The sequence below is a fragment of the Strix uralensis genome, chromosome 16 (genome assembly GCF_047716275.1).
Source record: "Strix uralensis isolate ZFMK-TIS-50842 chromosome 16, bStrUra1, whole genome shotgun sequence".
Lineage (NCBI taxonomy): Eukaryota > Metazoa > Chordata > Aves > Strigiformes > Strigidae > Strix > Strix uralensis.
This window is the reverse complement of record NC_133987.1, coordinates 15,900,251-15,927,011: the sequence shown is the minus strand read 5'-3', so window position 1 is coordinate 15,927,011 and position 26,761 is coordinate 15,900,251. Positions and strand designations below refer to the sequence as shown.

The 26,761-nt window shown below is 43.8% G+C and overlaps 3 protein-coding genes across 9 annotated transcripts in view; 2 read left to right on the top strand and 1 right to left on the bottom strand.

Moving 5' to 3' along the window:
- Positions 1 to 10,841, top strand: part of CIITA (class II major histocompatibility complex transactivator) — a 49,692-nt gene extending 38,851 nt beyond the window's left edge. For 2 of the 3 annotated variants that reach the window (XM_074886411.1, XM_074886412.1), the window contains 9 exons: positions 77 to 250; positions 1,129 to 1,200; positions 2,694 to 2,774; positions 4,210 to 4,302; positions 4,643 to 4,726; positions 5,530 to 5,613; positions 6,103 to 6,186; positions 6,878 to 6,970; positions 8,680 to 10,841. In XM_074886411.1, the coding sequence (XP_074742512.1) occupies positions 77 to 250; positions 1,129 to 1,200; positions 2,694 to 2,774; positions 4,210 to 4,302; positions 4,643 to 4,726; positions 5,530 to 5,613; positions 6,103 to 6,186; positions 6,878 to 6,950 (745 nt within the window). In that variant the 3' untranslated portion in view covers positions 6,951 to 6,970; positions 8,680 to 10,841. Of the gene's footprint in view, positions 1 to 76; positions 251 to 1,128; positions 1,201 to 2,693; positions 2,775 to 4,209; positions 4,303 to 4,642; positions 4,727 to 5,529; positions 5,614 to 6,102; positions 6,187 to 6,272; positions 6,315 to 6,877; positions 6,971 to 8,679 lie in introns of all 3 variants that reach the window. The other variant, XM_074886410.1, reaches the window with a different exon arrangement.
- Positions 10,842 to 12,705: 1,864 nt separating this feature from the next.
- On the bottom strand, positions 12,706 to 21,908 carry DEXI (Dexi homolog). Its single transcript, XM_074885903.1, has 2 exons — positions 20,920 to 21,908; positions 12,706 to 13,365 (listed from the first exon to the last, which is right to left on the bottom strand). The coding sequence occupies exon 1, from the start codon at positions 21,448 to 21,450 to the stop codon at positions 21,169 to 21,171; it is 282 nt and encodes a 93-aa protein (XP_074742004.1). The 5' UTR covers positions 21,451 to 21,908; the 3' UTR covers positions 12,706 to 13,365; positions 20,920 to 21,168.
- A 1,395-nt stretch (positions 21,909 to 23,303) lies between these two features.
- CLEC16A (C-type lectin domain containing 16A) overlaps positions 23,304 to 26,761 on the top strand; it is a 376,293-nt gene continuing 372,835 nt past the window's right edge. For all 5 annotated transcript variants that reach the window (XR_012631237.1, XM_074886665.1, XM_074886664.1 and 2 more), the window contains exon 1: positions 23,304 to 23,514. Coding sequence is in view for 4 of the 5 variants with exons in the window: in XM_074886665.1 (XP_074742766.1) it covers positions 23,435 to 23,514 (80 nt within the window). In the remaining variant the exon portion in view is untranslated. The remainder of the gene's footprint in view (positions 23,515 to 26,761) is intronic.

Genomic DNA, 26,761 nt, shown 5'->3' with positions numbered 1-26,761 from the left:
GACTGTATGTAGATGACACTTCTATGCAACAACAGCAGTCATATCTGTTGGTTTCATGTGTTTTGTCACTTCACAGGGCCTCTCTCAGTGATACAGTCAGGCTCTGGAAATCTTTAGAACAGACAAAAGACTACGAACTGCTGAGAGCATCAACAGAGAAATTTGTTCTTGATCCCTTTAAGGCAAAGACAATGAAAGACATCAGTGACCTTTCAGACATTGTAGAGATGCAGGAGAAGATGGTTAATTGGTAGGCTCCTTTATGATCAAAAGTCCTTTTATTATACTAGCAATTTAAGAAAATGGGGGCTCGCTGACACTGCTGGAGAATGGAGTCCTGCTTGTCCAAAGGAGAAGTAACTAAGGCAGTGCAAGCTGTTTTATTATCTCAGAGTGTTCTCCTACCCCGATGTGTGGTGGTTGTCATGGCAGGGAGGAGCAATGATAGCACCATGCGGATTGTTTATCAAAACTGCCAATAGAAAAGCTAGCTGTCATTTTTTTTCTTCAGATTTCTTTTTAATCTCTGAGTATACTATCTTCAAATTGCTTTCCTTTACATAACTTGGGCTAACCGATTTTTCCCCCCTGTAGCACCTGGGCCATAAATGAAGGCTTGTTTTGCACTGGTCACAAATGACCTGAGTCAGTCCTTTAGCTCAGGAGGTAAAAGCTTGTGTTATGTGATCTATAAACCCTGTGTCTCATCCCTGCTCGTGATGTGGCTAGGGGATTGGTTGCAATTCAAAGCATGCATAAATAAAGTATTTTGGTTGGGGTTTTTTTAAATAAAAATAGTGACTTCCATTTTAACACGGGCAGGGTATTTTGATTAAAATATACACAAAATAAGTTTTGTATTTGTCAGAAAATACTTAATTTACAATAATATATTTTTGAGTTTTATTGGAAAAAGAGCAAACGTCTGCACTATGAAAGGCAGTTATCAGATTGAGATTAATCAGATGAAGAAGGGTTGGAGCAGAAGTTATTCTGAAGTTTCCTGGTTCCTCAGTTAATGCAGCAGTGGTTTATCTCCTGTAAAAGTTTAATAAGAAATTATTTTTAAATCACTGTTTTGGTTGCTAAAATATTTATCATACTCTGGTTCTACTGTGATTTATTCAGCGTGCAAGATTCATCTGGTTGCAGAAGCTATGAAATTCCAGCCATCAAAAACCTCAGAAAACTAGAATTTGCGTAAGTGATGTATCTCTCTGTTGATTGATATATGATTACATTTAAGACTAGGAAGAGTCAGTGATATTAGCTACAGCCATTGAACTGATGTATATGGTAAACTATAAAGTAAATTGCATTTATTGCTATTTTGCTTTTCTCAACTAGATTTAATAAGTCATGGCCAAAACTTAAAAAACATAATTTCTGGCTACTGCAGTGACACACATCAACAGGGTTTTATAAATTTTGCCTGATTTTACTACAGCTTAGCTCCCTGTCACCAGATCACACTTGTCCTTGTTGAACTTCATAAGCTTCTTGTTAGCCCCCTCTTCCAGCCCAGCCAGGTCTTCCTGCAGGGTGGCTCTCCCTTCTGAAGTGTCCCCTTCCCCACTCAGTTTGGTATCATCAGAAAACTTCATCAGGGTACACCTGATCCCATCACCCAGATCACTTATGAAGATATTTAACAGCATTGGGCCCAATATGGATCCCTGGGGGACCCCACTTGTGACAGGTTGCCAGTTTGAAAAGGAGCTATTTACCTCCACCCTCCAGGTGGGGCCTGGCAGCCAGTTCCCCACCCACCCACAGACCACTTGTCTAGACCATAATGCATCAGCTTCTCTAGGAGGAGGCTGTGGGAAGGAAGATCAACCTGGAAACACTGACTTTAAAAAATGAGGTGTAATAATGTTTCTTTTTTCCCAAAAACTGTAAGCAGCCTCCAAGGATATTGTATTGCTTAAAATATCCTGCCATAGTCTGTGAATGAATTTGGTCAGAAATTGCACCAGTGCAGTGGAGAACTTTCATCAGGTCTTCATCTCTTTCCTGCTTTTCACATCTGACCCGGTCTGGAACTGCTATGCTTGACATCACTTCTGATTTTATGCCACTTTCTCTTCTTGTTTCCACTCCAACTTTCCCTTTATTTTACATTTTTGGTTAAAATTCTGATTCTTTTAATTAGGCTGAACTTGTTCTGGTACCAAGAAAACTCCAAATAAGAGGTTAGCATCTGAGGGACAAATGCTTGGAGCTGGAATATTAAAGTTCAATTTATGCTTTAAGCTGCAGTAACATATTGATCTTAAGTTATTCTGAATTGCTAATAGTTGGGGGGGGGGGGGAAGATAATATTTTTTTCATCTCAGTTATCAAGATTATAATACTTAGAATGAAAAATCTGAAAAAATAGAAAAATAAGAGAAATACAGGAATCTAAAACAAATGAGATGAGTCTTGCAAAGAGCAAAAAAAAGGGGCAAATGCCTGTACAGCTGCTCTGTGCAAGCAGCTCTGCTCTGTCTTACCTTAGCCCTGTGGGGTCCTCATCTGGAAGCTTCAAAGCAGAAATCCTTGCTGCAGATTGTTGGGGATGTCTGCTTCTGAGGAGTGTAAACTAGCCTGCCTTTAGGGTTGCAGGGGGACAACTTAAAAATTCCTAACTTTTGCTGTTTCTGAGCATGTGAAAAAACTGCTGCATGTCTATATTTATTTTCTTCCAGACTGGGTCCAGTGTGTGGCCTTCAGGGATTCCTAAAACTCGTGGAAATTCTTGCAGCATTTCCATCCCTTCAGCATTTAGAGTGAGTAGTGCAAAGATTAACTTTGCTAATGCTGCTCGTCAGCAGCCCTTGATGATAGGGGAGCTCATGTATCCAAGAAACATTTTATTTTCCAACAAGACTACTTGCTTTGAACAGACTGAACAACAAAAACATTCAGAGAAAATAACAGCAGACTAAAAGCTAGCGCTCTTCATCCTCCCTTAAGACACTTGATAGTGGTTTGTTCAATACCCCTTCAGCCACTTTCCTGTATGTTCCACAGTGGTTAAAAGCTTGTGGGAAGGGTTTACTACAGAGCCCCACTGGGTGCCCCTTCTTGCCACGACACTGATCAAGACTGCCTGTGGATTACTTATTCCTTCATTCAAGCTCCATAACGTGCCCAAACACCAGGCTCCCTCATGATGAGGTTTTTGAGGGACTTACAGTCATGTCTGCCCCAGGAGAGAACAGTCTCCCTCCTGAACCAGAAGCAGTGCTAAATTTGAGCTTTAGCTTCAGTCTTTGTGCCGGTGCTGTGCACCTTCTGATGTCAACAAACATCCTGAACTTCCGGTAGAACTTGTAAGAGATTGAGTTTTGTGGATTTGATTCATATAAAAGATATAAAAAAGCCATACTCAGCTAGTACCTGGTTTTGTTCTGCCCATGTATTTTGACAAAGTCTTTGTCCCTTCCTTTACCAGGAACAGTATTAGAAATAGGGTTATTAGAACTCCAGTCACTGTTTGTTCTCTTGTATCCATGACAAACCAGCTGTTTCTGAATTTTAATTTTCTTTAAGCTAGAAACAATTGTAGTAACAATAGTCAATATTTTGCTGTCATCTCTGTGGAAAGATTACTAGGGTTTGAGAGGGCCATTGGCATTACTGGCTCAGCCCACTGCCTGTTTGTCTGTATTGTATCTGGCCTTTTCATGATATTTGGAGAAAACAATAACGCTCCAAAATTGGAATGAGTCCAACGAATCCCAGTGTTGTCTGTCAGATTAGAAGGGGATCCAGTATCTAAAATTATGACTATCTAAAACACCTTCCATCTGGATGCCTGAATGAGGAAAAACTTCATTTCTAGTACTCCCTATCTGGAGAAGGAGCTGCTTAGGCAGGAATTTAGAGCATCTGCTGGATTTTGTCAGTTCTGTATTTCTGTGTGCACAGGAAATCTCATTTCAGCATAGCTGGAACACAGCTATTTCATAACTATTTTAATAATCTTGCATATCAAAGGAAATGGGTCAAGCCATCCAACTAGTAAAAAAATTCTTAGGCTATAAATTTGGGAAGCAGAAAACTGCTTATTAGACAAGCTGTAATTTGTGTGATGCTTCTTGCTGATTGAGGCTACTGCAGAGAAGGAGCTTCTCAAGATAGATAGAGTGGTCTCTGAGGTGAATAAACCACAAAAATTTAGATTAAAAGGAAGTTAATTCTCTCTTTGTCGTCACCCAGCCTTGATGCTCTGAGTGAAAATGGCATAGGAGATGAAGGAGCAGAGAGTCTATCTGAAGTCTTTCCAACCCTGACATCACTGGAAACATTAAAGTAAGTGCAAGGTTAACAGTTCTGGGAAATTTTGAAAAGAAATAGATTAAACCTAGAGCCTACAGGGACTGTGTGTTAACAATTATGGGCACAACTAACCTATGGGCATGGAAGACCTATGAGTCTGTGGACATACTTAATCTGTACATTCGTTAGAGAAATAGGTTAATCCTATGGCATTTCCTCATTTTCCTTCAGGGCGCATAACTTGTCTTTTTCGTTGCATTTGGTCCAAACAGACTGTCCAAATTATATAATAAAAGACATCAAAAATTAATTTTCCTCACATTGTAATAAATTAGAATATATGTGCTCAACTAACAAAGCAATCTCACTGTAGTTTATCACAGAATAAGATAACAGATGTGGGTGCGGAGAAACTAGCTACAGCTCTTCCTTTCTTGTCTTCATTAAAGACACTAAGGTAAGTAGTTGTATCCTGTTCAGTTGTTTCATACAACATACTTTGCTATCTCTGTCAGAAATTACTGAACATCGAACAAATACGTACAATGTGCAGCAGCCAAACTTTTGACTTCATTCTTGCATAAAGCCTTTAGAGAGGAGAGAAATGTATGACCCAGTGTAGACATACATAACAATATCTCAGAATATAATGAGGACTGTACTGATTTTTAAATCTAATCCATAATACCCACTTATGAATAATACCCTGTACAAACATGCACCCAGGGGCATGATCTACTGCAAGCTTATGCGGAGCTTGCTAAGCGCAGTGCTAAGTCCTCAGCCGGCAATGAGGTGGTGTGTGTTTGCTGATATGGGACCAGTGGTCCATCCCACTTTATTAAAATGTCTGGCATAGGCCTGAGTGACATGTCTCAGTAGGGAATGCAAGAAACCGTGGTGTGCAATTCTGGAATAATTTGCTCATGTGGAAATCTTTTGAATGCTGTGCCCCAAATCTTAGAACTTTATTTTCTTGCAGATTTTTAATTTGATCTAATGTAGACAGAAATGTTCTCATTATTCATTAAGAATCTAGAGCTATTTTTGCTGTAGCTGTGCTAGCTGAAGAAGGGACGTGGCCATTTGCCTTCCTTGATACAGAAAATAAGAAACTGTTTTAAATATTAACTGCAAATAGATAAGGATAAATTGAAAGTTAAGATACACCAACCATATCAGAAATTCCTTGATCTAATATATAGTCTGCTTACGTTATCCATTATTTAGTTGTGACTATACCGGTTTGGTTTTCCGCAGCTTATACAATAATAGCATTTGTGATTTTGGAGCAGAAAATCTTGCGAAAGTTCTTCCTGCGATGGCATCTTTAAGAGTGCTGGAGTGAGTATGCGAACTTTTGAGATGGCCCAGGAAAGCTTACTTCCTCAGATACTGAAAATTCAAATCTTCTGTGCTTGGGGTAGAGGAGAGAGAAATGGAGGAAGAAAATTTCAGGGAAATTTCACAGGGAAAATGTGCTTATGCAGAGTCCAGATAGTCAGTGGCTAGAAAGGATTAAGAAGCAGTTCACCATAAAAAAATAAAAAATCATTTTTAAGATGGGAGAAAAGGGTCATGGGGAGTTGGAGAAGGACCTCAGGTACATAGAATAAGGAATCCCTCATATGAACTAACTTAATAAAGTTCACATTTGACCTTTTGAGTATTTTATTACAGGTGTTTTGAATCAAGGATTTATTTTGTTCTGTTTCTTTTTCTTTCTTGCCCGATCTGGAAATAAGCCTGTATAATATTTTTGATTTTTGCATGAAATGTTTGATTAAACAGCTACGTGATGTGATCTGAATTAACAAAGTTTTTTTTCCTCAGTGTTCAGTATAACAAAATAACTGGTGTGGGAGCCCAGCAGCTGACTGACAGCCTACGAAAATGTCCCCATATAAAGAACTTGGTGTAAGTCTCTTGATATGATGTTCGCTGTATCTTCATCTGTAAATTGGGTTAGAATTCATGCTAAAACTGTCTTCTGTATTTGCCAGATTTATAAGAGGCACAAAAAAGGACATCAGCAAAATACAAAGGTAGTAAAAAAAGTAAAAAAATGTTAAAAATGTTGACTCTGTTTTCAGCTGCATTAATTCCCAATCATCCCAGGTGAGCCAGCTTGTCCTGCCTTAAGCATAGTTTACACTGAGCCCCCCCTTTGTTAATCTTTTACCCTCCCAGAGTACCTGACCTACTCTGTGATGCAGGACTTGCATCTGAAGGATAAACAATGAGCAGCCATCATTAGAAGTTAAATAGACTGAAGCTGCCAGTACACATTCAGGGGAAAGTAGTTTGATAGAAAACTAAAGAACAGTTATAGAGACGGGACTGTAGTGTGTCCTGCAACCAGAGTCAGCCAGGTTGTGGAGGAGTGAACTGCTTTCTTCTAAATGAAAATGCATTTTCATTTGTTCCATAGCTTAAATACTTTTATAGGATGATATTCAAAAGGGAAAGACAACTTTTTTAAAAAACAAAACAAAACAAAACCAGAAAAAATCCCCCAAAACACAAACATACCAAACACACCCAAAAAAATCTGTGAAGCAAATTACGCTTCTTAAAATCTTGTTCCTTTCTGAATTTGCCCTTACAGGATGTGGAATCCCACCATTCCCTATGGAGTTCTTGAACACCTTCAGCAGCTGGACTCTAGGATCAGTGTGTAGATTCAGATGTTCCCATGAAGGTAACATAAACCCTGGCTCCCTGAGACAGCAAGATTTGTTTCTGTGGCGGCTGTTGATTCTGGTCTCACTGGCAGCAGGCACAGTAACAGCATCAATGTGTACATGGCTAAGTAAAGAGATGTTTCCCTGGAGTGGCACAGATAATATCACATCGGGGCCCCTTTCCCCCCACTCACCTTGCAATCCCCATCTCCCTGGCACCAGTGCTAGCAGACTGCAAGAGCTGCATCAACAAGAATGGACTTCCAGGACTCCTAGCTCAGCCCAGTGCAGTGACTGGCAGCTGGCCTGCTTACCTTCTCTTTTTTGTTGCAGAAAGCTAAATAGCTCTGTGTACTTCTCGTGTTTAAAGATGAGTTCTGTACCCCTTAGAGATTGCATTGTGTTCATATTTAGTAAGTCCTTTCATTTTCCCTTTGTTTCATACAAATCCTTAGCAGCTGCTTGTCTCACTGTGAAGCTGTGCCTATGCTGTACTCAGAGCAAACCATTGGTTCCTACAGTCCTTGTTCTCAGTCTGGTTTGCACAGTTTAGCCACTGGCAGCCACTTTTACTTCATTGATTCTGCATGCAGAGTTTCAAGGATCCTTGAAATAATTGCATTGTTAGCAATTTGCTAACAGTTTGCTGATGGTCACTGGGATCTGACTGCCCTCGTGCTCTTGGACTGAAGGAGCTGCAGCAGACATGGGAAGTTAGGGGTTTGTGTAGGATTTCTGCTCCCAATTTTCTGCCATGTGCTTCCTCTTGCTCTTAAAAAAAATTACGCAAGATGCATCAATGAAATGATCCCAGTGAAGAATGAGAAGCCAGAGTCAAGCCAGACACCAGATGCCCTCCAGTTTTCTTTCGGATAGCAAAAACACATCGCAGTGATCGCCAGCTGCTTGAGCTGTGGTTTGAATCATCCTGGCAATGGCTGCAGTTGCCAGTGGCTCCCTAAACCATGCAGTGAGCCAAGCTTTTGCATGACTCTTGCTGTCAGTGCACTAATCACCCGATGTAGACAGAGCTATATATATGGCACTAATCAGGCTACAGGTTGTGGAAGACTCAGGTGCTGTTCCAGCTTCACAGACTAGCTTTATATAGCGGCGGTGAAAAATTGTAGTGATTCTTATTAGCCTACAGTACAACTAACTCTTTGAAAGAAGACATTAGGGGTATGAACACTGCCAGGAAACCTTAGAAAAGCAAAGCTTTCTCTAACCTCCTGTATCTGTCATCCAAGGGGAGCACCTGTAAGAGTCTCTGAACATATAGGTCAGCTCCCAGATGACCTTGGTTTTCCTCTGGACACAGAGTAATGGCAGGCAGTGGTAGAGAGCTCTGCTCTGTCAAAGTCAGTGATTCTTGGAGACTGGCCAGCTTTCACACCAAGCAAAAGATGTGTTTAATGTAGCTCTGCATAAACAACCCTTTGCATCTCCCTCCACTGCTGTTCTCTCATGTCTGAGGCACGTGCCTTTGGCACCGGCTACCACAGCAGTGTAGTATCTGAGTATGTGAGGAAACCTTCTTCTTCATTAGCACTGAGGATAAGTAGCAGCAGGAAGTCTAGATCCTGTCTCTCAGACTTGAAATATCCAGCATCTACCAGTCACTGTCGTCTGTTTTCAGAGCACATCAAATATATAGTTTTGGTGATGTTAATGGTGATTAAGCTGATGGGCCTACATCTAATATTCTGTTTTCATCATTTCACAGGTAACATAAAGAAGAGAGGAAGGTGTCCTCTGTATTTTCTTATCTTCTTACTGCTTTATGAATTGGTGGCTGATTTTCATGATAGTGGCAAAATGAAAAAAAAAAGCCAATTTAAGCTTCTGAGTGATGCTTGAAGTGGGTGGATGATGGAGTTCAAATTTTTTAAGGGTCATTTAAAATGCTATTCAAAGACCCAGTTGTGTTTCTACTGAAGTGATAAAGAGTTAAGCAACATCAAGTTTCAAAGATGAAAAGAGCATCTGGATATTGTGATCACCACTAAAGGTGACCAGGAATCACCAGGATATTGATAGTACAAAATTCCATCATCAGTTCATCAAAGAGTAGACTGCAAGCTGCTGGACCTGCAACATCTGAAGTAGTGGCAGATCAAATCTAATTGTTTCATGGCGCAAGTGGTAACTGCGATCAAATTTGGTTTGATTATTTCTGGACTTCTAAAGCTCAGTGTTACAGATTTCACCTGTCTGTCTGGACTGATCTGAAGCATTAGGGTCGGGAGCATAAGTAAGAATTACCAGTCTTACAAAACAGTCTGATTCTGTAAGATTATCCGTGATAATCTAGAAGTGGCTCTTGATGCTAATCACCAATGCTGTCTTAAGGGGTAGAAAGATACTTTCTATCACTCTCTTATAAAATCCTTCAAAAAGATTGGAAAAAAAAAAGAAGAAAGAAGAAAGGAACTAAAACTGGAAAACTATTAAGAATTTTTGTGACATTATCACAGAAATTCAAATGCATACAAATAGCTTCAGTTTATTGCACAAAAATCTTTGAAGTGACAGTCTTCAAAGGTTTTTACTGTCTCAGATGAGAACTTTAAATTCATATACCTGGATTGGGATTTAGTTTTCACTTGCAGGTGGCAGCATAAATGTACAAGCATCGATTTTCTACTTCACAGTGAAATCACAGCGTGTGGTTTATGTGGCCTTCTTTTACAGAGTTATGAATAACTAGGCAATGGCAGACTATAACATATTTCAAAGCATTATCATGGGTCTGTGCTGCTGGTCTCAGTGATATGTGGGCCAAATACTGATCCTGCTGACTGATAGAGCAAAACAATTGTCTTCTTTTTTCTTTTATTTCAGCTCTGTGAATATGGAGAGAACTTATAATCCTACAGAGACAGCTGTCAGGACTATCATTCTGGCTCCTTGTCCAGATACAGTCTGTAGACAGAAGAAGGGATGGACAAAGTTAGGAATATTCGATATGCCACAAATTGGGAAGGGAGATCTCTACTTCACGGTTAGCTCAGGGTCAGCTCAACAACCTCTTTGAAATCTCTTCTGCTAGGAAGCACTGACAATACTGACCCAAGGATCTATGCAAACTAGAATCTAACTAACCTCTCAAATACTCTGTTACTTGGTTTTAAAAAAGTCCCCAATTTAAACATTTCAAAACGACAATCTTTATGTTCTTTCCAGCAAATTATACTTCTCTGCTAAAACTTCAGTGCCTGCTGAATCTTGACAGCAGGAATGGAGAGTAGACAAGTTAAAGAAAGAAGGAAGGATGGAAGGAAGGTCTGGTTTGTTGTTTCTGTTAATCAAAGGAAAGCAGGGAACTGGACATAGTATGTGAACGAAATGGTACAAGAGAGCAAGGTGGAAAAACTCTACGGAGAATATAACTAGAAGGTGATATTTTTCTTAACTATCTGCATGGTTCTTCTCTCCAGCCAAACTCTAGCCAGAGTCATGGAAAAAAAAATCTCATTTACAGTCCCCTCTTCCAGCGGCTTGAATGGGAGGTAGTTTGAGCCAAATCTTGTGTGATATTCCCATCAGCCTGCGGCACTCCAGCCACGCAGATCCATGGTGAGCCCTTGTTTTGGCTTCCTTTAACTAAGCTTTGGATGACAAATGCCCTTTAGGGACATATTCTGCAGCTACACTTCCCTGTGACTAAATCTGAGAATGTGCTGAATATTACACAGGCAGCTGAATGTTACAGGACCCTGTCTGGACTGATAAAATCATGTTTGGTATACTGCTGTTCTCTTTCTATGAGTTAGTGGGAGATGTATGTTTATAATGTACAGATTGTAAATTGTGATACAGTGTTCTGGTTGTGTTTATGCATCTTTTTTAAAGTATTAATAAAAGTGAGTATTCCTTTTTACAGAAGCTTGTAGTACCTGTTGAAAATTATTTTGATTTTTCTCTCAGAAGCACTATGAAACCACTGCTGTCTTCTGAACATAATGATGTGCTCAGGGCTTCGCACTGTAGGGTAACAGAAAGCACTGTGTGTGAGGGAGACAGGTTGGTCCTGCTGGCACTTACCAGTTCACTGGTCTGGAAATGGAGAAATAATTCTTTCTTAACTGGCAATGGGATCTTGAAATGCCAACTACAGACTGTAAATCCAGAATTAGAAAATATGAAAGTGCTGACTGAAGACACCTTCTAATAACAACAAAAAGGGTTTTTTTCATCCTTTCAGACTTTTTGCAGTTAAAAAGTTCTAAAATTAATCAGGGTTCAAAGTCTGGATATTCTGTGACACAAAGCTCATCCAAAATGCTTTTGTCAAATGAGTGCCTTATGTAGGGAGGACTGAATTCACTGGCTACCCTAAAAAAGCTGTTCTGATCAAATCTGTGTTCGAAACATCTTTCAGGATGAGAAAAATGCTACTCTCTTTATGCCCATGCTCTTTTTGTTGTCAAAGAAGCCTTGTTAAAAGGCTAAAGTTTGTGTTATGATGGTAGTCAGATCTTGTAATCTGAGTGCTCTCCCCATGGTTTAAATGTATGAAGCTGAGCTGTTCTGAGAAGTCAGAAATCTTGATCTAAGATTCAAAATCTCCAAGGTGAATTACTTGGTGGAATTTGTATTGCTTGATCTGTGCATCGTGTGGCATAAACCCACTGCAGGGAAATGATTACAAACTGGTAGATACTGCAGTAAGTACCTATAATGACAATCTGAACCATGTTCTTAAAATGGCTTACATGTGACCCTGAAAAATTAGTGTAAGCAGTCTCTGTGAACAGTATGAATTTCTAATTATACAGGCAGCAGGAATGCTGCCTTCAGTAGCAAAAATCAGCCTTTCTTGTGTTGGGCATGTGAACACAAACTTAACAAGTTTTTCAAATTGGCTAGTCTTTATATAGGTGCCTACATGGGGATTTAGTTCCCTAAATGTATCTTTACATGTTAGAATATTACATCCTAAGTGACTCCATCCCTGAATGGCAGGCCAGGGAATGTATGGAACAGAGCACTTGTCAGTGTTTTAAGGTCCCAAACTGTATCTGATGGAACCTCTCTTGAAGAAAAGCTGCTTAGTTCAATGACAGTGCTTCAGGTCTTGCAGGAGCAGCTGAAAATTGCATTTGGGGCACAGAATTTTGGGGACTGGGAGCTAATTTCTACTGCACCAGGAGTTACAAAATGCCGTTTAAGTGCAACCCATTGAGAGCACCATGAAAAGAGATTTTGACATGCAAGTTTCTTTGTCATTGTTTCAAGGGGGACCTAAACCGTCACCCTCTTGTTCCCTCATACCAGCTGTCAGAAGACTCCCGACACTGTCTGCTGTGACTCTTTTGCCCGAGCTGGGAGCAAATGGTAGAGACACACATTGCAGAGGACAGACATAATGCACAGAGAGCGTTCAGGAGAAGTGTTTCCAGTTCTGCTTTATACGAAATGTTCTTGATACGCCACCTCGGCTTAACAACTGCACAGTTACAAAAATTAGACTTTTCTAAAAAATATAATAAGACAAAACCAGTACACTACCTGCCCTGAATAACAGGTGGGCTCCCTGCCCCCCCCGCCACAGTGCACAGTTCCTGGTGTTTCAGTTCAGGTCTGATTTTTTAAGCAGCTGTTCCTGAGAAGAATTTCCTACGTGCTGGCCATCTCAACAATCTGGAACTACTTGTAGGTACCTGTAGGAAAACTGGAATTTCCTGGAAAGCATATTTAAATTATTTTCCATTCAAACTGAAAAAGAACAAGTCCAACACATGACTGCTTAACTTTTTCATGGAAAAGGTCAGTCTTTATTGTATTGCTTTCACATCTGTACATAGGAACATAAGCTTAAACAATCTGCAAAGTATCCTGTGTTAGATAATGAATCCACCTGACATATAAAATTCACTCTCTGATCTATTTCAAAACTCACAATTTAAATAAAATATCTTACTAGCACAGTTCTTGCCGTAATACTGCCCTGAACAGAACACCCTTGCAGTCACTCCTGCATATTTTCCCCTGAGAGAGCACTGTCTTTGAACTACTGGCTGGTAGAGTTTTCAATGTATAATTGTAAAACTTGCTTAAGCAGTATGTAGAGCATGTCCATTCGGGTGACATGATATTTATTCAAAAGTTTATCAAATCTGAGTAACATCTTGATTTTCTGTTATAATAGAACATAGCTTATATTATTTGTTCATACGGTCCATCTCAGAATTACCTATGGAAGCCCAGTATGGTGCATGAATCACTGCAGTTAGTGCACACTCAAGAGGCAATGACCATGGAGAAAAGTCACAACTGAGAAGGTCTGATGACAATTCTTCTTGTTGTCCCCTTGTCCTCCTTTTCATCTCTATATTTCAGAGTATAGTTTCTTTGCATGACTTGATCCATTACTGTGGTCATAGTCCATTTCAGGTATTTAATGAATCTGTTTAAAAGAAAAAACATAAACACAGAGTAATCCTCTATACTTAAAACGAACAGAGAAGTCACTGTGTATATTAAATATAGCACCATGCCATTGAGGTCTTTTAAAAATAAAAAACAAAAAAAAATCAGAATGTTTTGTGACTATGGATAATAATTTGAGAAGTAAAGGCCCGAACAACTTTTCAGAGAAATCAACGTAACAGTTCCTGTAATTGTCAGAGCACATTAGTCCTTAGTGTAATTTTAACAGAGGCACGGAGGATATTAGTGTGAGGGGTATGAGAATAAGCTGTCAACCACAGTCTATCACATCAATTAGTAAGGGTTGCTCTTGAGTACAACCAGCTGTAAAATACAGCAGGATAGCCTATTTCATGTGAAGTTTGATATCATTAGACCTACCTATTAAAACTGGTTTTTGAACTGGCTATATTTTCTTAACCAGATACCATTCATTAGACTGTTGCTATTTTTAGTATAACTGTGTTAATTATGTATTGCCTATGTTTGACATAGCCTCTGATTTTTGTCACTTTTTCTTCTTTAGAGTCACTTTGTTCAAAGCATTTTGGATCCACTGGTAAGTAGTTATGGAATTAAATAACATGTTGGGGTAACTTCTTGATCTTACTGAGCAGACTAAATTACTGTTATATTGCTTTATCCCAGTTTATCTAATTTGCCTTCACTGGGTCAAAATATCTAACAGCTGTTAAAAGGTGATTTTTTACTATCATCAGAAGTAAACACAAGGCTGAGAAGCCTTCTTTAAGCAGAACCAGAGCTGTGGATTATGAAGTTACCGGGCACTAGTGACTATTTGGTCTTGTGATCTTACAGATGACTAATTAATAGTGTAGAACAGTGCAGCTCTGAGAGGGGATGAATCTGTGTTGAAGAAGAGTTGAGGTACAGAAGACCAAGAGCAGGTCCCCTGGCTGCCACAGCTCAGGAGATCATCTGTGCTGTGTGGAGCAAGTATCTGGAAGGACAGACAGCTCTTCCCTCCTTCCCCTTTATAGGTGTCACAGCCCTCCAGCGCAGCGTGGAGAGGCAGGGGACCCTACAGTAAAAGTGCTAATCCTGTTGTATAATGGGAAGGGAGTTTGTGGTACAAAGCCACAACAGCCCTGCTAACAGATCTGCTTTAAGCACGGAGCTCTACGAAAAGGCACTTGCTGCACTGCAGGGCAAAACACAGCCTCTCCCTGTTCTTTGCTTTCCATGCCTGGAGCAGATGCTCAGCAGATCGTATGTCAGGTTGTCTGGCACAAGGGGTCCTGAGGCAAGAGGGCTGCCACCATTTCAGGTGCAGAAGGTGTAACAGAATCTCTGAGGAGTCTGAATGAAGAATGAAATGCGATGGTCACATGTTCTGCATGAGCATGGACAGATGGAGGAATATGGTATTAGCAAAGGTGTTACGGGAACCTGAATGACACAGTACTGGGGGGAAGGTTCTTCTATGGATTGAAAGCAAATTAAAAGGTTGGAAGCAAAGAATAAGACTTGGTAGGAAACAAGTCAGTAGCAGGGTATACCAGGGACCAATTTTTATTCAACGTCACCATTAGTGACCCAGAGAAGAGAGTGAATAGAGAAATCTTCAAGACTACAGAAAATAAGCTCTTTCAGGTATTTAGATGCCGTACTGATTGCAAGGAACTCCAGAAGGATTTCGTAACACTGAGTGGGCAAAAGGTGGTGGGTTTGAAAGACATTTGCTAAAGGGCTGGGCAGCAATGCACCCTCCAACATCCCTTATTCTACCATTGTGGATTCTGGAAAGTACAAAGAGACCAGACTGTAGATTTTGGTCAGGGTCATGTGCTCTCCCAGAAAGCATCCCCTGCCCCTGTCAGAGGCAGAACTTCTGCCTTTGGCTGGGTGATCATGGTCCGACTCATCCTGACATTCCATATGTTCTTGTGTGCCATTTACTGTAGATGCTAGGTCAGAAACAAGAAGCATTTTTGTGTCCAGTGAGGTATTTCTGTCAAATGTCTATCAGATACAATGTCCTGCTAACAATAATCATATGCTCAAAACCCTGTCTCTTAAACTGAGAATAAGAAAAGGGGAAACAGCAGCTCTAACAGGTTATTCGTGTGACGTTTATCTGTTTGCTTTCCAAGTTGAACTAAAAACTTTGATCTACAGCAGACAGCTCAGGGAGATTGTTAGTGTTCTGCACTGTAGATCAAATTCTAGGCTGACTTATAAATAGCACAGCAAAATGTACTGGGCCTCCAAAGCAAAGTATAAAGCTGTCTAATGGAAGTTTCAAATACTGCTGTAGGGCTGCTAGTCCAAGACTGTAATTTGTAGTGGCAGATATTAAATGGGGTGTGAATGATACAATTGACCAGGATATTCAATCTTGCCTTTCTATTCAGCTGATTAAAAGTCTGTCCTTCAAATTTCATGTGAACCTAATTATTAACAGAAAACTTAAAAATTTAAAAAAAATGGAAAATGAAAAGGTGGCAAATATTTTTAAAATCTCAGAACTATAGTCTTCTAATAGCCTAAAAGACACCTGTAAGCATTTAAGAGTATGGCTATTATAGCGTAACTCTAGCATTAGAAGAAGAAACTCAGTCATGGTATTTCTGTTAATTCTGTCTGTGAAGTTATTGTTCTTCACAATTCAGGCTGGACCAAAGGAAACACGGTGACTCTGTTTCGTATCCTGACATTGCCTGCTTTCTGTTTCCTGACTTTCTGCAAGAGTGTGTTTCAGATCTCATGGCCTATTTGGGCTCTACTGTCTGAGCAAGCCTCGGGTCTTTTTTTCTGGATAAAGAGAAAGCCTTCAAAGAGCATATAGCCTTAAGTCTATTAACTGAACTAGAGCTTTACCCAGTAATAGATCATTTAGTGCACGTCATCATTTTCCATTATACTGTTATTTTCCATATATGGCTGCTTTACCCTTCTTATCACATATATTAGAAACATGTTTGTGTCCTCAGAGAGTGTCATTCAAACTATTCAGCTATTTTTGTCCCAAGTTTGTGGCCAAAGTACTAAAACTCAGCTGGGAAAAGAAAGACAGCTTGACAATTTCCCTGAAGAAATGGAAAGATTTAGCCACTTCTGTGCACTATTTAATTCTTTGGGATGGTCGTACTCCCTATAAACTAGAATCATTACAAAGGGACAAATGCAGAGTTGGACTGGACAGACATACAAACTCAATGTCTCTAAATTATTCTTTTCTTCTATTTTAGGATTGCTAGTTGCTGGATGAACTATAGTGTCACTTTGCCCCTTCTCCAGAAGAAACAAACATGAAGAATTAAATTGGATTAATTTCTTAATTCCTTTGACAGTTTAATTTGCTATTGCCACCTACTGAAGCAAGTTGATTACAGTAAGCTTCATTTTTGTAGGGAAGAACCACAAAATTTAATGTTTTTAAATTATTCTTTTAAATCACTTGTGGCTGGTGCTTTTAACATATGAAATACTCAGGCCTGAACTTTTTCTATCCTAAATTGAACACCTCTTTATTTTCTATGCCTCATTTTAATTCACGTTATTAACAGCAGCTTTTGGAAAACTTTTTTTTTAAAATTTGCCTCCTCTCTTTGCATTATATAAATGAATGCATTTGGTAGAAAATCACTTAGGACTGGACAGTCTGTGGCTGTGGTTTATGAGCCTGTATGGACCGTTCATCAGTTAACCACGATTTTGTCTTCATTCCATCTAGGATGGAAATCCTCTTAAAAGTCAGAGTACAGAAATATCTTTAAAGCAGAGCTATCAGGTGAGCTTGAGAACTCAACTTCTATTAATTTTAATAACATCTAAGAATTCAAAACACAGTTCTAAAAATCACAGCTATTGCCCTTAATCCTGTTGTTACTATAACTCATATAAAATAGCTGACTCATCTGTATCATGGAGTCAACAAGCCACCTTTTTTTTTTTTTACAGGGAGATTTCTACAAATAAGGGAAGAGCATAGTGAAAAATGGCAGGGTAAAATAAGTAACAGATCACTGTACTCATTATTTTCAAGATTCAGAGTCTGAAAAGGAAGAAGTCAGGAGGTGGATTCTGATGCATTTATCCTGACTCTGCTAGTGATAACATTCTTCTGATCTGTTCCTTTATGGAACGGAGGCATGAGTGAGTTAAGCTCACAGAAGACATCAGTGGCAGACAGAGGAAGGAGTCCAGCATGCTTATTTCCCTCTCCACTGGGCCATGCTGTCTCTCACAGACACTGAGCCTGAATTTCTAATTGGCACTATATTGATGAGCTAGTGAGTGAAGCTATTTCTTTGATTCAGGTTTAGATGCTGGCGTTCAGTAGAAGTGCTGAGTCACAAGTTTTTGAGTGCTGGATTCTGCTCACTGAAGACGTTCATCATAATTCACCCTGATGAAAAAATACAGGTAATGCTTGTACTGTAAGATTAAACAAATCCAGCATTTCCTATTCCGTTTTCATTATTTATTACTTTTGCTCATTTTCTTTCTGATTAGAGTACTTCATGATGAGTCACATCTGATTTTAAGAAAGTACAAGGAGAACAGTCATATCACCTTATTCCAGGGGACTTCAAATATGATAAAGAACCTGGCACACTCACACTAAAACAGTAGATAACATGAGCAAGCTCAATTCTGCTCAGTTTACACAGATGGATTTCTCCATTTGAATGGGAGGGGAAGCTTTGAGCTGCTTAGCTGTCTACCTTCAATCTCTGCCACCAACTATGCTCAGAAACCTGGACATAATTTTGTTCCTATTGAGTTTATTCAAGTGAGAGTTTTGCTGCAAAAGAGAACAGAGCTTTTCTGATTCACACGCCCTTTTATTTTTACATCTAAATTAGCCTTTCCACATTTTGCAGAATCGCCTCTTGGGATTTCCCCCCTTTGTTTTCCTGTCATGCATGCCACTCACCTCTTGGGTGCAAGGCATCGCTTTCTAAATGCAAGGAGCACATGCAAGGTTTCAGCTAAGGCTAATCATAGCTTTTTAGTTGTTCTCAGTAATCATTGGTGAGTCACATGAAGAACACTTATATTTAATGCAAAGAGCATGCCTATGTATTTTTCATCTCTGCTGGTAAAACTGAGCCCCATTCTTCCTGCAGTGCCTTGTGAATCCTGAGCACTTCTAGGTCTAAGGGAACAGGGCAGGTGAGTAGCCTTCCTAGGCCTGTGGAGAGCACAGGTAACGCTCGCACAGAACTCAGGTCACTGCAGGCTAGGCACCGAAGGGATTTGAATCTTCCCATTCAGTGCCTTACTTCTGCTCCTGAAGCAGAAAACACAGCTCCAAATTAGGGCCCTCCTCTGCCTGCCTTGCTAGGGAACTGGTGAGGAGGAATGGCACAGAACAGTGAAGAAACCTGTAACCAGGATATTAACAAACTCCTTTTCATGGTGACATGCTGAGTTTTTGCCTGATAGCTAAATAATTATGCAATTTGTGGCCTTGTTGCTGCATATATACATATAATTAAATATATAAATAGATGAAGCACAGTAATAGTATATTTTTTTCTCTCTAATAATCTAATTTCAGGGATTTGTGATTTCACTCTCAGTGGAGTCCACCACCTAACATGACAACTTCCAAATTAAAGGGTCAAGGCTGGAGCTGGTACCTGTACAGAGCTCCATTAGCTCAAGGTGGATATAGACTAAGACTTACTTCTGAGCTTTGTGGAGACCTCTGCATTTTTATTTCTACATATGGAGGTGACATGGTTTTACAGTTAGAATATCAAAAAGTTTGCAGAGCTGCTTATCCTATTAATATAAAGGAAAATTTTAAGAAGCCCATTTATCTACACTGAACAGAATTGTGCCCTATCAAACTATGTGTTTGTGTAGTAGGGAAAATCCACTGAGGAAAATTACGTCTGTTGTTCTCCTAGGTCTTCCTGAAAACTAGATGCGACCCATCGTGACAAATCCTAGTCAGCAAAAAAGCGATTAAAAAGATCTTTTTAATCCCGGTATTAGATGGTGTTGGAGTAATAAGATTTGGGGTTTGGGGAAAGGTATTTGGGGGCAAAAAATGGCTAGGGCTTTGTGAGAGATGAGATTTTGCCAAAGTCTCTTTCACCAAAGACTTTGCTTAAATTTCCATTAGTTTTTATGAATTTCTTTCCTGGGATACAGAGCATGTGTGTTATTTACCCAGCTGAAAAGGGAGAGGAGGAGACAGCCACAAAAGCAGCCAATAGTGCTTTGTGGGATGCTTAGTTCTGCTCCAGACCTTCTGTTCTAGCAGAAGTGATTCTAATCCAGCTGCTTGGGATGGACCACCAAATGTTGGCATGGACACTTTCATTTGCAGTAACTATATGCAGTGGGATTTCTTCAGTAGCAACAACGTTTCCCACTGCTTTTTATGCTCCCATCTGCCTTTGACCAAGCCTTGTTCAACTGTGTTTGTGCCATCAGTGTTACTCCAACAGCAAAAATTTCTAATTTTTCCTTCTAAACTATTGACCAAAATCACCTACTATTGCTTTATATGGAAACTGAATAGAAATATTTAGGAGATAGTTTCAACCTGTATGAAAGACAGCACTACAGGAAAGGCTTGGGGTTTTTTTTAAACTGGAAGACTGACTAAAATAGCTTGATATTAAATGCTATTTGTATAGTATGTTCACCAAGGTTATGTTTGTAACCTTACAACAGAATTTGCTATTTCCATAATTTCAAATAGAAAATAAAAAGGTATCCTGAACTGATTTTCAAATTTACAGACAATATTTTGCTAAAAATTCTACTGGCAGATTTGCTAACACATTTTAATTTAAACTGTGAATGTTTTCATTAACATACATTTGGCACAGAAAGTCCTAGCTAGAAATAGTGATTTTCTTCCCAGTTGCATTTCAGTGTTTTAAAATGCTAAATCCCTACAATATTTCCAGAGTTTTAGTATCACTCAAAACTACAATAATAAATTGATCAAGCAAACCCTCGTGCTGCGAATAACATGAGAAGAACGGTGAGCTGGGTCGGTTTCTTATTATCCAAGACAGAGGTTTTAAAGGGCACCTGATCGAGATGTGTTTCCGGCTCGAGTATGGTCTCTGAATTTTAGTAAGTATTAGCCTGGGTGTTCATTCAGAGTCGGAGCTGCTTTCAAGACCGGATTTGCAAAGTTGTTGCCCAGCCGTAAGCGTAACACCTAGCGCAACCGCGGCAGGGGCTCCGAGCGGTGACATTAGTCCTCGGGGAATGCCACGCTCCTCGCTGCGCAGCGGAGGTCACGGCGCGGCCCCCCCGGCCCCGGGCTCTGCCCGGCGGGGAGCAGCGCCCCCGCCCTCTGCCCGCAGAGCTCGCCCGTGCTGGGAGCTGGGGCGGTGTGTGTGTCCCCGCTGCCTGCCCCTGCCGCCGCGCTGCCCCGGGAGGGCCGTGCCCCGCCCTGCCGCCACCTCCGCGGGACGGGTGGCGGGACGGGCGGGCGGCCGCGCCGGGGCACGGCGGGCCCGCGCGGGGAAGGGCGGGCGGAGCGGCGCCGGGAGCCGCTGCCCGGGAGGAGCCCGAGGAGGTGACTTACTTCCCTTGCGAGCCCAGTGCGTGTCCGCGGCCCTGCCCGGCGGCGGCGGCGGGTGCCGGCCCCCCGCCTCGCCGCTGCACCGGGGGCGGGGGCACTCGGGAGGGAAGATGCTGCGCAGAAGGAGCCGAGCCGCAGCGAGGGCATCCCGGGGCCGCGGCGGTCCCCGGGCCACGGCCATGCCGGGACACCCGGCCCCAGCCCCGGGCCGGGCGGCGTCACCCCGCAGCCGCTTCGGAGCGCCCCGGGGCGTCACTCCAAGTAGCCATCAAAGACATCCAGCTCGCTGTCCGTCTCGTAGAGCACGGAGCCAGGGTCGGAGAGCACCCCCAGATCCACCAGAGCCTGGTCCATATCCTCCGGCAGGAAGACGATGCCTACATTGAGAACGATGTACTCCATCAGGAAGGCATAGTACAGGATCAGCACGTTGACAAAGAACAAGCCCACGTAAAACATATAGGGCAGCACCAGCAGCGCATGGAAGGCCCAGGACTCCAGCGAATCCAGACGTGCCGAGACCGCGGCGGGCATGCAGCCGTGCGGGGCTGCGGCGGGCTCCGGCGGCGGCAGCGGGCACCGACCTGCCCGGCCGGCGCGGGGGGGCGGCGTGGCCGGGAGCGGGGCACGCAGGACCGCACTCCGCGGCGCCGGTGGCAGGAAAGGGCAAACGCCCGGAGCCGGAGCGGGACCCCTGGAAGAGGCGAGCCCCGCGGGGGCGGCACAGCCGCAGAGCGGCCGGCTCGGTCCCTTCCTTCCCCGGAGGAAGCGGCGCCCCGGCGGGCGGCCAGCGCGGGCTTCAGCGGCGCTGCCGCAGCCCCGCGGTTCGCAGGAGGCTCCTCAGGGGCATTTCCAGCCCGGCTGCTGCAGTCCCGCCGCGGCTCCCCTCCTCCTCCCGCCCGCAAACTTCGCGGAAGGAGCCCGCAGGCGCGTTGTGGCGGTCGGCGCGGAGCACCTGCCGCCGTCACCGAGCCCGCCAGTCCCGGCCTGCGCGGCAGGACACCCCCCTCCCCCGCCCGCCCCCTCGCCTCCCCGCCCCGCCGCCTGCCCCCGCCGCACGCCGCGTCCCCTCGCCACGCCGCCCGCCCGCGGGCTGGCCTGGACCGAGCGGCCGTGAGGGGCGCCGGAGCCTCCGCCGCGTTCAGCGGCAGCCGGGTCCCGCTCCGCCTGCCCGAGGGCCGGCCGCAGCGGGCTGGCGGGGGCAGGAGGCGCCTTGCGGTGCCCGGCCCGCGCCTCCTCCGGGCACTTCAGCACCCGCAGCAGCCCGGGGCGGGGGGGCAGCGGGGGCAGGTTTTGTCCTATTCTTTGCCCCTGGAAGCTGTTTTCTGTCCCCCTGTTGTTGAACGAGGCCCTCCTGGGGCAGCTGTGGGGGCCTGGGCCCTTTGGCTTCGGTGGAGGCATTTCTTTGCTGACCAAGGTTTTACTTATATCAGAATACAATCAAAGGCAAGATTTTAAACTTGAGGGGGAGGTGTTGGCACTGGCTGATAAACTCTTCAGCTTTTGCTTAGATTTAGCTTATCCGGTTAAAGAAAAAAAAATCTAAAACCAGGGCAAGACAGTCATTAATGGTCCTATTCTCTTTGTTCTGCTTTAATTTAGTTTTTAAGCCGATTCAAAACTAAATATGCAGTCCTGATTGGCAAAACCTTAGCCAGAGGAATGTCAGCAGTGGAACTCCCATTGCTGCGTCCTGCAGGATCCTGTTCTCTGCTCAGAGCTGACCCCACCAGAACCGCTTGATTTTGAGTTATGGGAGGTGAAAGGAATGCCCCTCGGAATCTCAAATTACAGTGTATTGGAGAGGCAGATCCCCACGTTAAAAGGCTGTGTTTGGTTTAGGCTGAATTTAATCTTTTATATTAACACTCCTCTCATGACAAGATCTAACTCGTAACTGCCAGAGAGGGAAGGAATCAATTAAATAAAAAACTGAGCCAATTCCTGCGGCTCGAGGAGGTGCGGGCAGCCCTCAGCCCTCGAGGCCCAGCGCTGCGCTCCGGCTCAGCCATGGCCTCACCGAGGGCTGAGCACCTGCCCGGCAGCGCCACTCGGTTTAGTCTGAGGCAAACTCGGGAGAGGTCAGCCCAGGGCGCGCATTCCCACGGTTCTGCAGAGATCCTGACAGGAAAGGAGGAAACCCCGGGGCTGCCCCGGGCCTCTCGCGGCGGGCGCCTTCCCCTCTCGGGCGCGCGCAGCACGCGCCCGGCTCCAGCCTGACGCGCGAAGGCGGGAGCCTGGCGGGGCCCCGCCCGCCCACGTGACGGGCAGCGGCCCCGCCCCGCCCCGCTGCCTGCTGGGACTTGCAGTCCGCGCGGCGCCGCCGGGGCGGGGCGCAGGACGGCGCTTCCCAGCGTGCCCCGCCCGCGCATGCGCCTTGGCGCTTCTGTGCGCCGGTGCCGCCGCCGTTGGGGCTCCTTCCTGATCCGTGCCCGTCCGGGCGCCCCTCGCCCGCTCTTCCCCGCGGGGCTATGGAGTCCTAGAGCCCCGTGGGCCGTCGCAGCCGTCCGCCGCCAGCATGTTCGGCCGCTCCCGGAGCTGGGTGGGCGGCGGGCACGGGAAGGCCGCCCGCAGCATCCACTCCTTGGACCACCTCAAGTAAGCGCGGGGCCGGCCGCGGGCGCGGGGCAGCTGTGAGGGGAAGGAGAGCCGGGGGCGGTGGGGCTGGGAGCTGCCGCGGGGAGCCGCGCTGCGGTCGACTCTGCCGGGTCGTGAGGGGACTCGAGGGTACGAGCCGGCGCGGGGGACGGCAGGCGGGCGGGCTCCGTCTGCGGAGCTGCTTGGGGTAGGGTTTTCCCGCGGAGAGGGCTGCCGAGCGGGGCCGGGGCGGCTCGGAGGCGTCCCGGAGGAGAGCGGGCGAGGAGGGAGGCGGCTCGGCAGGTGCCGCTCCCCAGTCGCTCGCTCTCTCCTCGCCTGTGCGTTTTGGCGCAGCTCTCCCGAGCCGAAAGTTCCCGGAGCAATTCGCCAGCGGCGAAGGAGGCTCTCCGGGCGGTGTGGGTTGGTGTCTTTCTCACGGTAATCTGCCTCTTCGTCCCAAAACGGCTTCAGGGCAGACGCAGTTCCGCGGTGTCATGTCACACTCATGGCTGCGGTACGTGTTTGTTTGATTTTTTAATAATGCCACAGACTCATTGAGTGGAGTGTAAGAGGTGATAAATACAAGAAATATATTCCTCTTGAGGGAGAACTTTGTTTCCTGGTAGTGGCTAAGATGTGGAAGTGAGGAGTCTGGTCCCAGCCTGTAAACAATATAGACCTTTTGAGGTGTGTGTGTGTGGATCAGTCAGCAGTGACTCATGGCAGTCAGGATGGTGGTTTTGCAGGTCCAGGGGATGTACCCTATTTAGAGGGCTCAGCAGCAGGCCCAAGTGTAAAGCCGCTGAGCTTGAGAATCTTAGTCTTCAGAATCTGATATCCTTGCATTGCTGCTGACTGCAGAAGGTGGAATAGTTTTTTCAAGCTCTGCCACTGGAGAGTTGGAATGATGGCAAGGGATAAAGCAATTTAAAATTCTCTGTTCCATTTTAGGGGTTCTGCTATTGCAAGAAAAATGAGATCCACTGTTATAACTTCTTTTTCTACTGAATGAGAAAAGGAGGTCATTAAGAGGAGAAGCATTTTCTAAATGAAATCACTGTGAATACATAGTTTATTGAGAAATAAGTGGTTGGTAGTTTTTAACAATTAGTCAAATTACAAGGAGGACACAAATGGCATCTGACATTAATGAGCAAGATGCACTTATACAAGATTTGGTTCTTGCAATTACTTTGTCAAGATGATTTATGGATTCTGGTCCTTGTCTCTAAACTGGAAAAATGTTCAAAACCAGCAAGACTAATTGAAATACATTACTTTTTACCCAAGACAGGGAAATCCAGTCCATAAATACAAAACTGATGAGGCAGTAGCACTGCAGAAAGTAATTTTGAAAGCATGGTAGGTCAGACAAGTAAATCAACATGATCTAGCATCGCAGGAAAGAGAAGTCATGCTCAGATACAAACAGAGGACTGTTCTATTTAACGTACAAGGGGTTGTCATTGGGTACTACTCAGCACTAGTGGAGCTTTAGATCTGTCTGCTTTTGATATTACATTGGAAGATAGAGCAAGAATGCTGATGCATGATGAAATTTGAGGAAATTCAGTTTAAGTTTAGAAAAAGTAGGCTGGTGAGAGAGAGACGTTAGGATGTTGGAATCTTTCAGGCAAGAAAAATGTTTTCTTGGGGCCACAGACGGTAGAAAAAGTGATAACCGTGTTTGATCTGCAGCAAAAGGAAATTTGGTTCTAAGTGTTGTGGCTTGGGCTTGACTTCTTATCTGAGAATTGAATTATATAGTTGTCTACCACAGTACTAGTTTTAGTTTGTTTGCTTTTTTTAATGTGATTTCTTTAATTATGAAATCTAAAATGGTAGTATGTAAGGAACAGCCAAGACCTTTGTCCTGTTTAGACTATGTACATTTTAAGTGTTTGTTTAGCTAGGCTGTATGAATTTCAGTTTCTAGCTAGATGTCAACAGCAAAGGTAGCTACCTAGTGGTAGAGTGAGATTTAGGGCTTTTCTAAGGTAGCAGTTGAAGTAGGAAAAGCAACAGAAGGGAAAAGGGTGAAGAACCTTCATTTTCAGGGTCCTGAAAGAAAGTCTATAGTAAGTTGTAATAAGTTGTAGCAGCCAAAATAAACGAGTCACAGTGTTCTTCTTCCTTTCTGCAGGGCAGGGGTCATTTATTTTCTTTAAACTCTTTTTCTTCTTACAATAATACATACTTATACAATAATACGTACTTATGCTCTCATCCAAGCTCTTTATAATAAGCAAATCATCAACTAGACAGTTACCAAACCTCTGTCCCATCAGACAGTTCCATCCACCTTAGCGCAGCCTCACAGTCCCTTATCTCTCTTCCAAGGCCTGTTTCTCCTCAAAGCCTTTCTCCTTCTCCAGGCCTGCACAGAGCAGAGCTGGCACTTCTCTGAGCCAGCTCAGGACAGAGCTGACCTGAGCAGAGCTCTCTGGCCCATGTTGACTTGGCTCTTAAATTATTGAATCTCCCACAGCTGCACAGGGCTGACACTCCCACATCTGCCCCTTCTTTGTTTTACAACTGCACCTGCAAAGGCTTTAGCAATTAAGGTTTAGACAATGTTCAGAAAACACAATAAACATAAAATAATTACAAAATAAGGAAGATAACTCCTTGAGGGGCTTATCACTCCAGTCACACAAGCAGTCTCTCTGCTGGTTACACACTTTATTAACATCTATGGGTTCTCCACTTCTGCACTTGAATTTGCCAGGTCCAAAGCACTGAATAACGCTGTTATGACTTGCTTCATCAGAGCCATCCAGACAGTCTCTCACACCACCATCACTGCCAGCACCACTTTTAGTGGCTACATTCACCTGAGCTGCATTACACCTTCATCACACTGCCATCTATCAGATTCAGCGCACATATTCACCACACAGGCAGTCTCTCATTGGGCGCCGCCATTTTCTTCACCACACGGGCAGTCTCTCATTGGGCGCCGCCATTTTCTTCACCACACGGGCAGTCTCTCATTGGGCGCCGCCATTTTCTTCACCACACGGGCAGTCTCTCATTGGGCGCCGCCATTTTCTTCACCACACGGGCAGTCTCTCATTGGGCGCCGCCATTTTCTTCACCACACGGGCAGTCTCTCATTGGGCGCCGCCATTTTCTTCACCACACGGGCAGTCTCTCATTGGGCGCCGCCATTTTCTTCACCACACGGGCAGTCTCTCATTGGGCGCCGCCATTTTCTTCACCACACGGGCAGTCCCTCATTGGGCGCCGCCATTTTCTTCACCACACG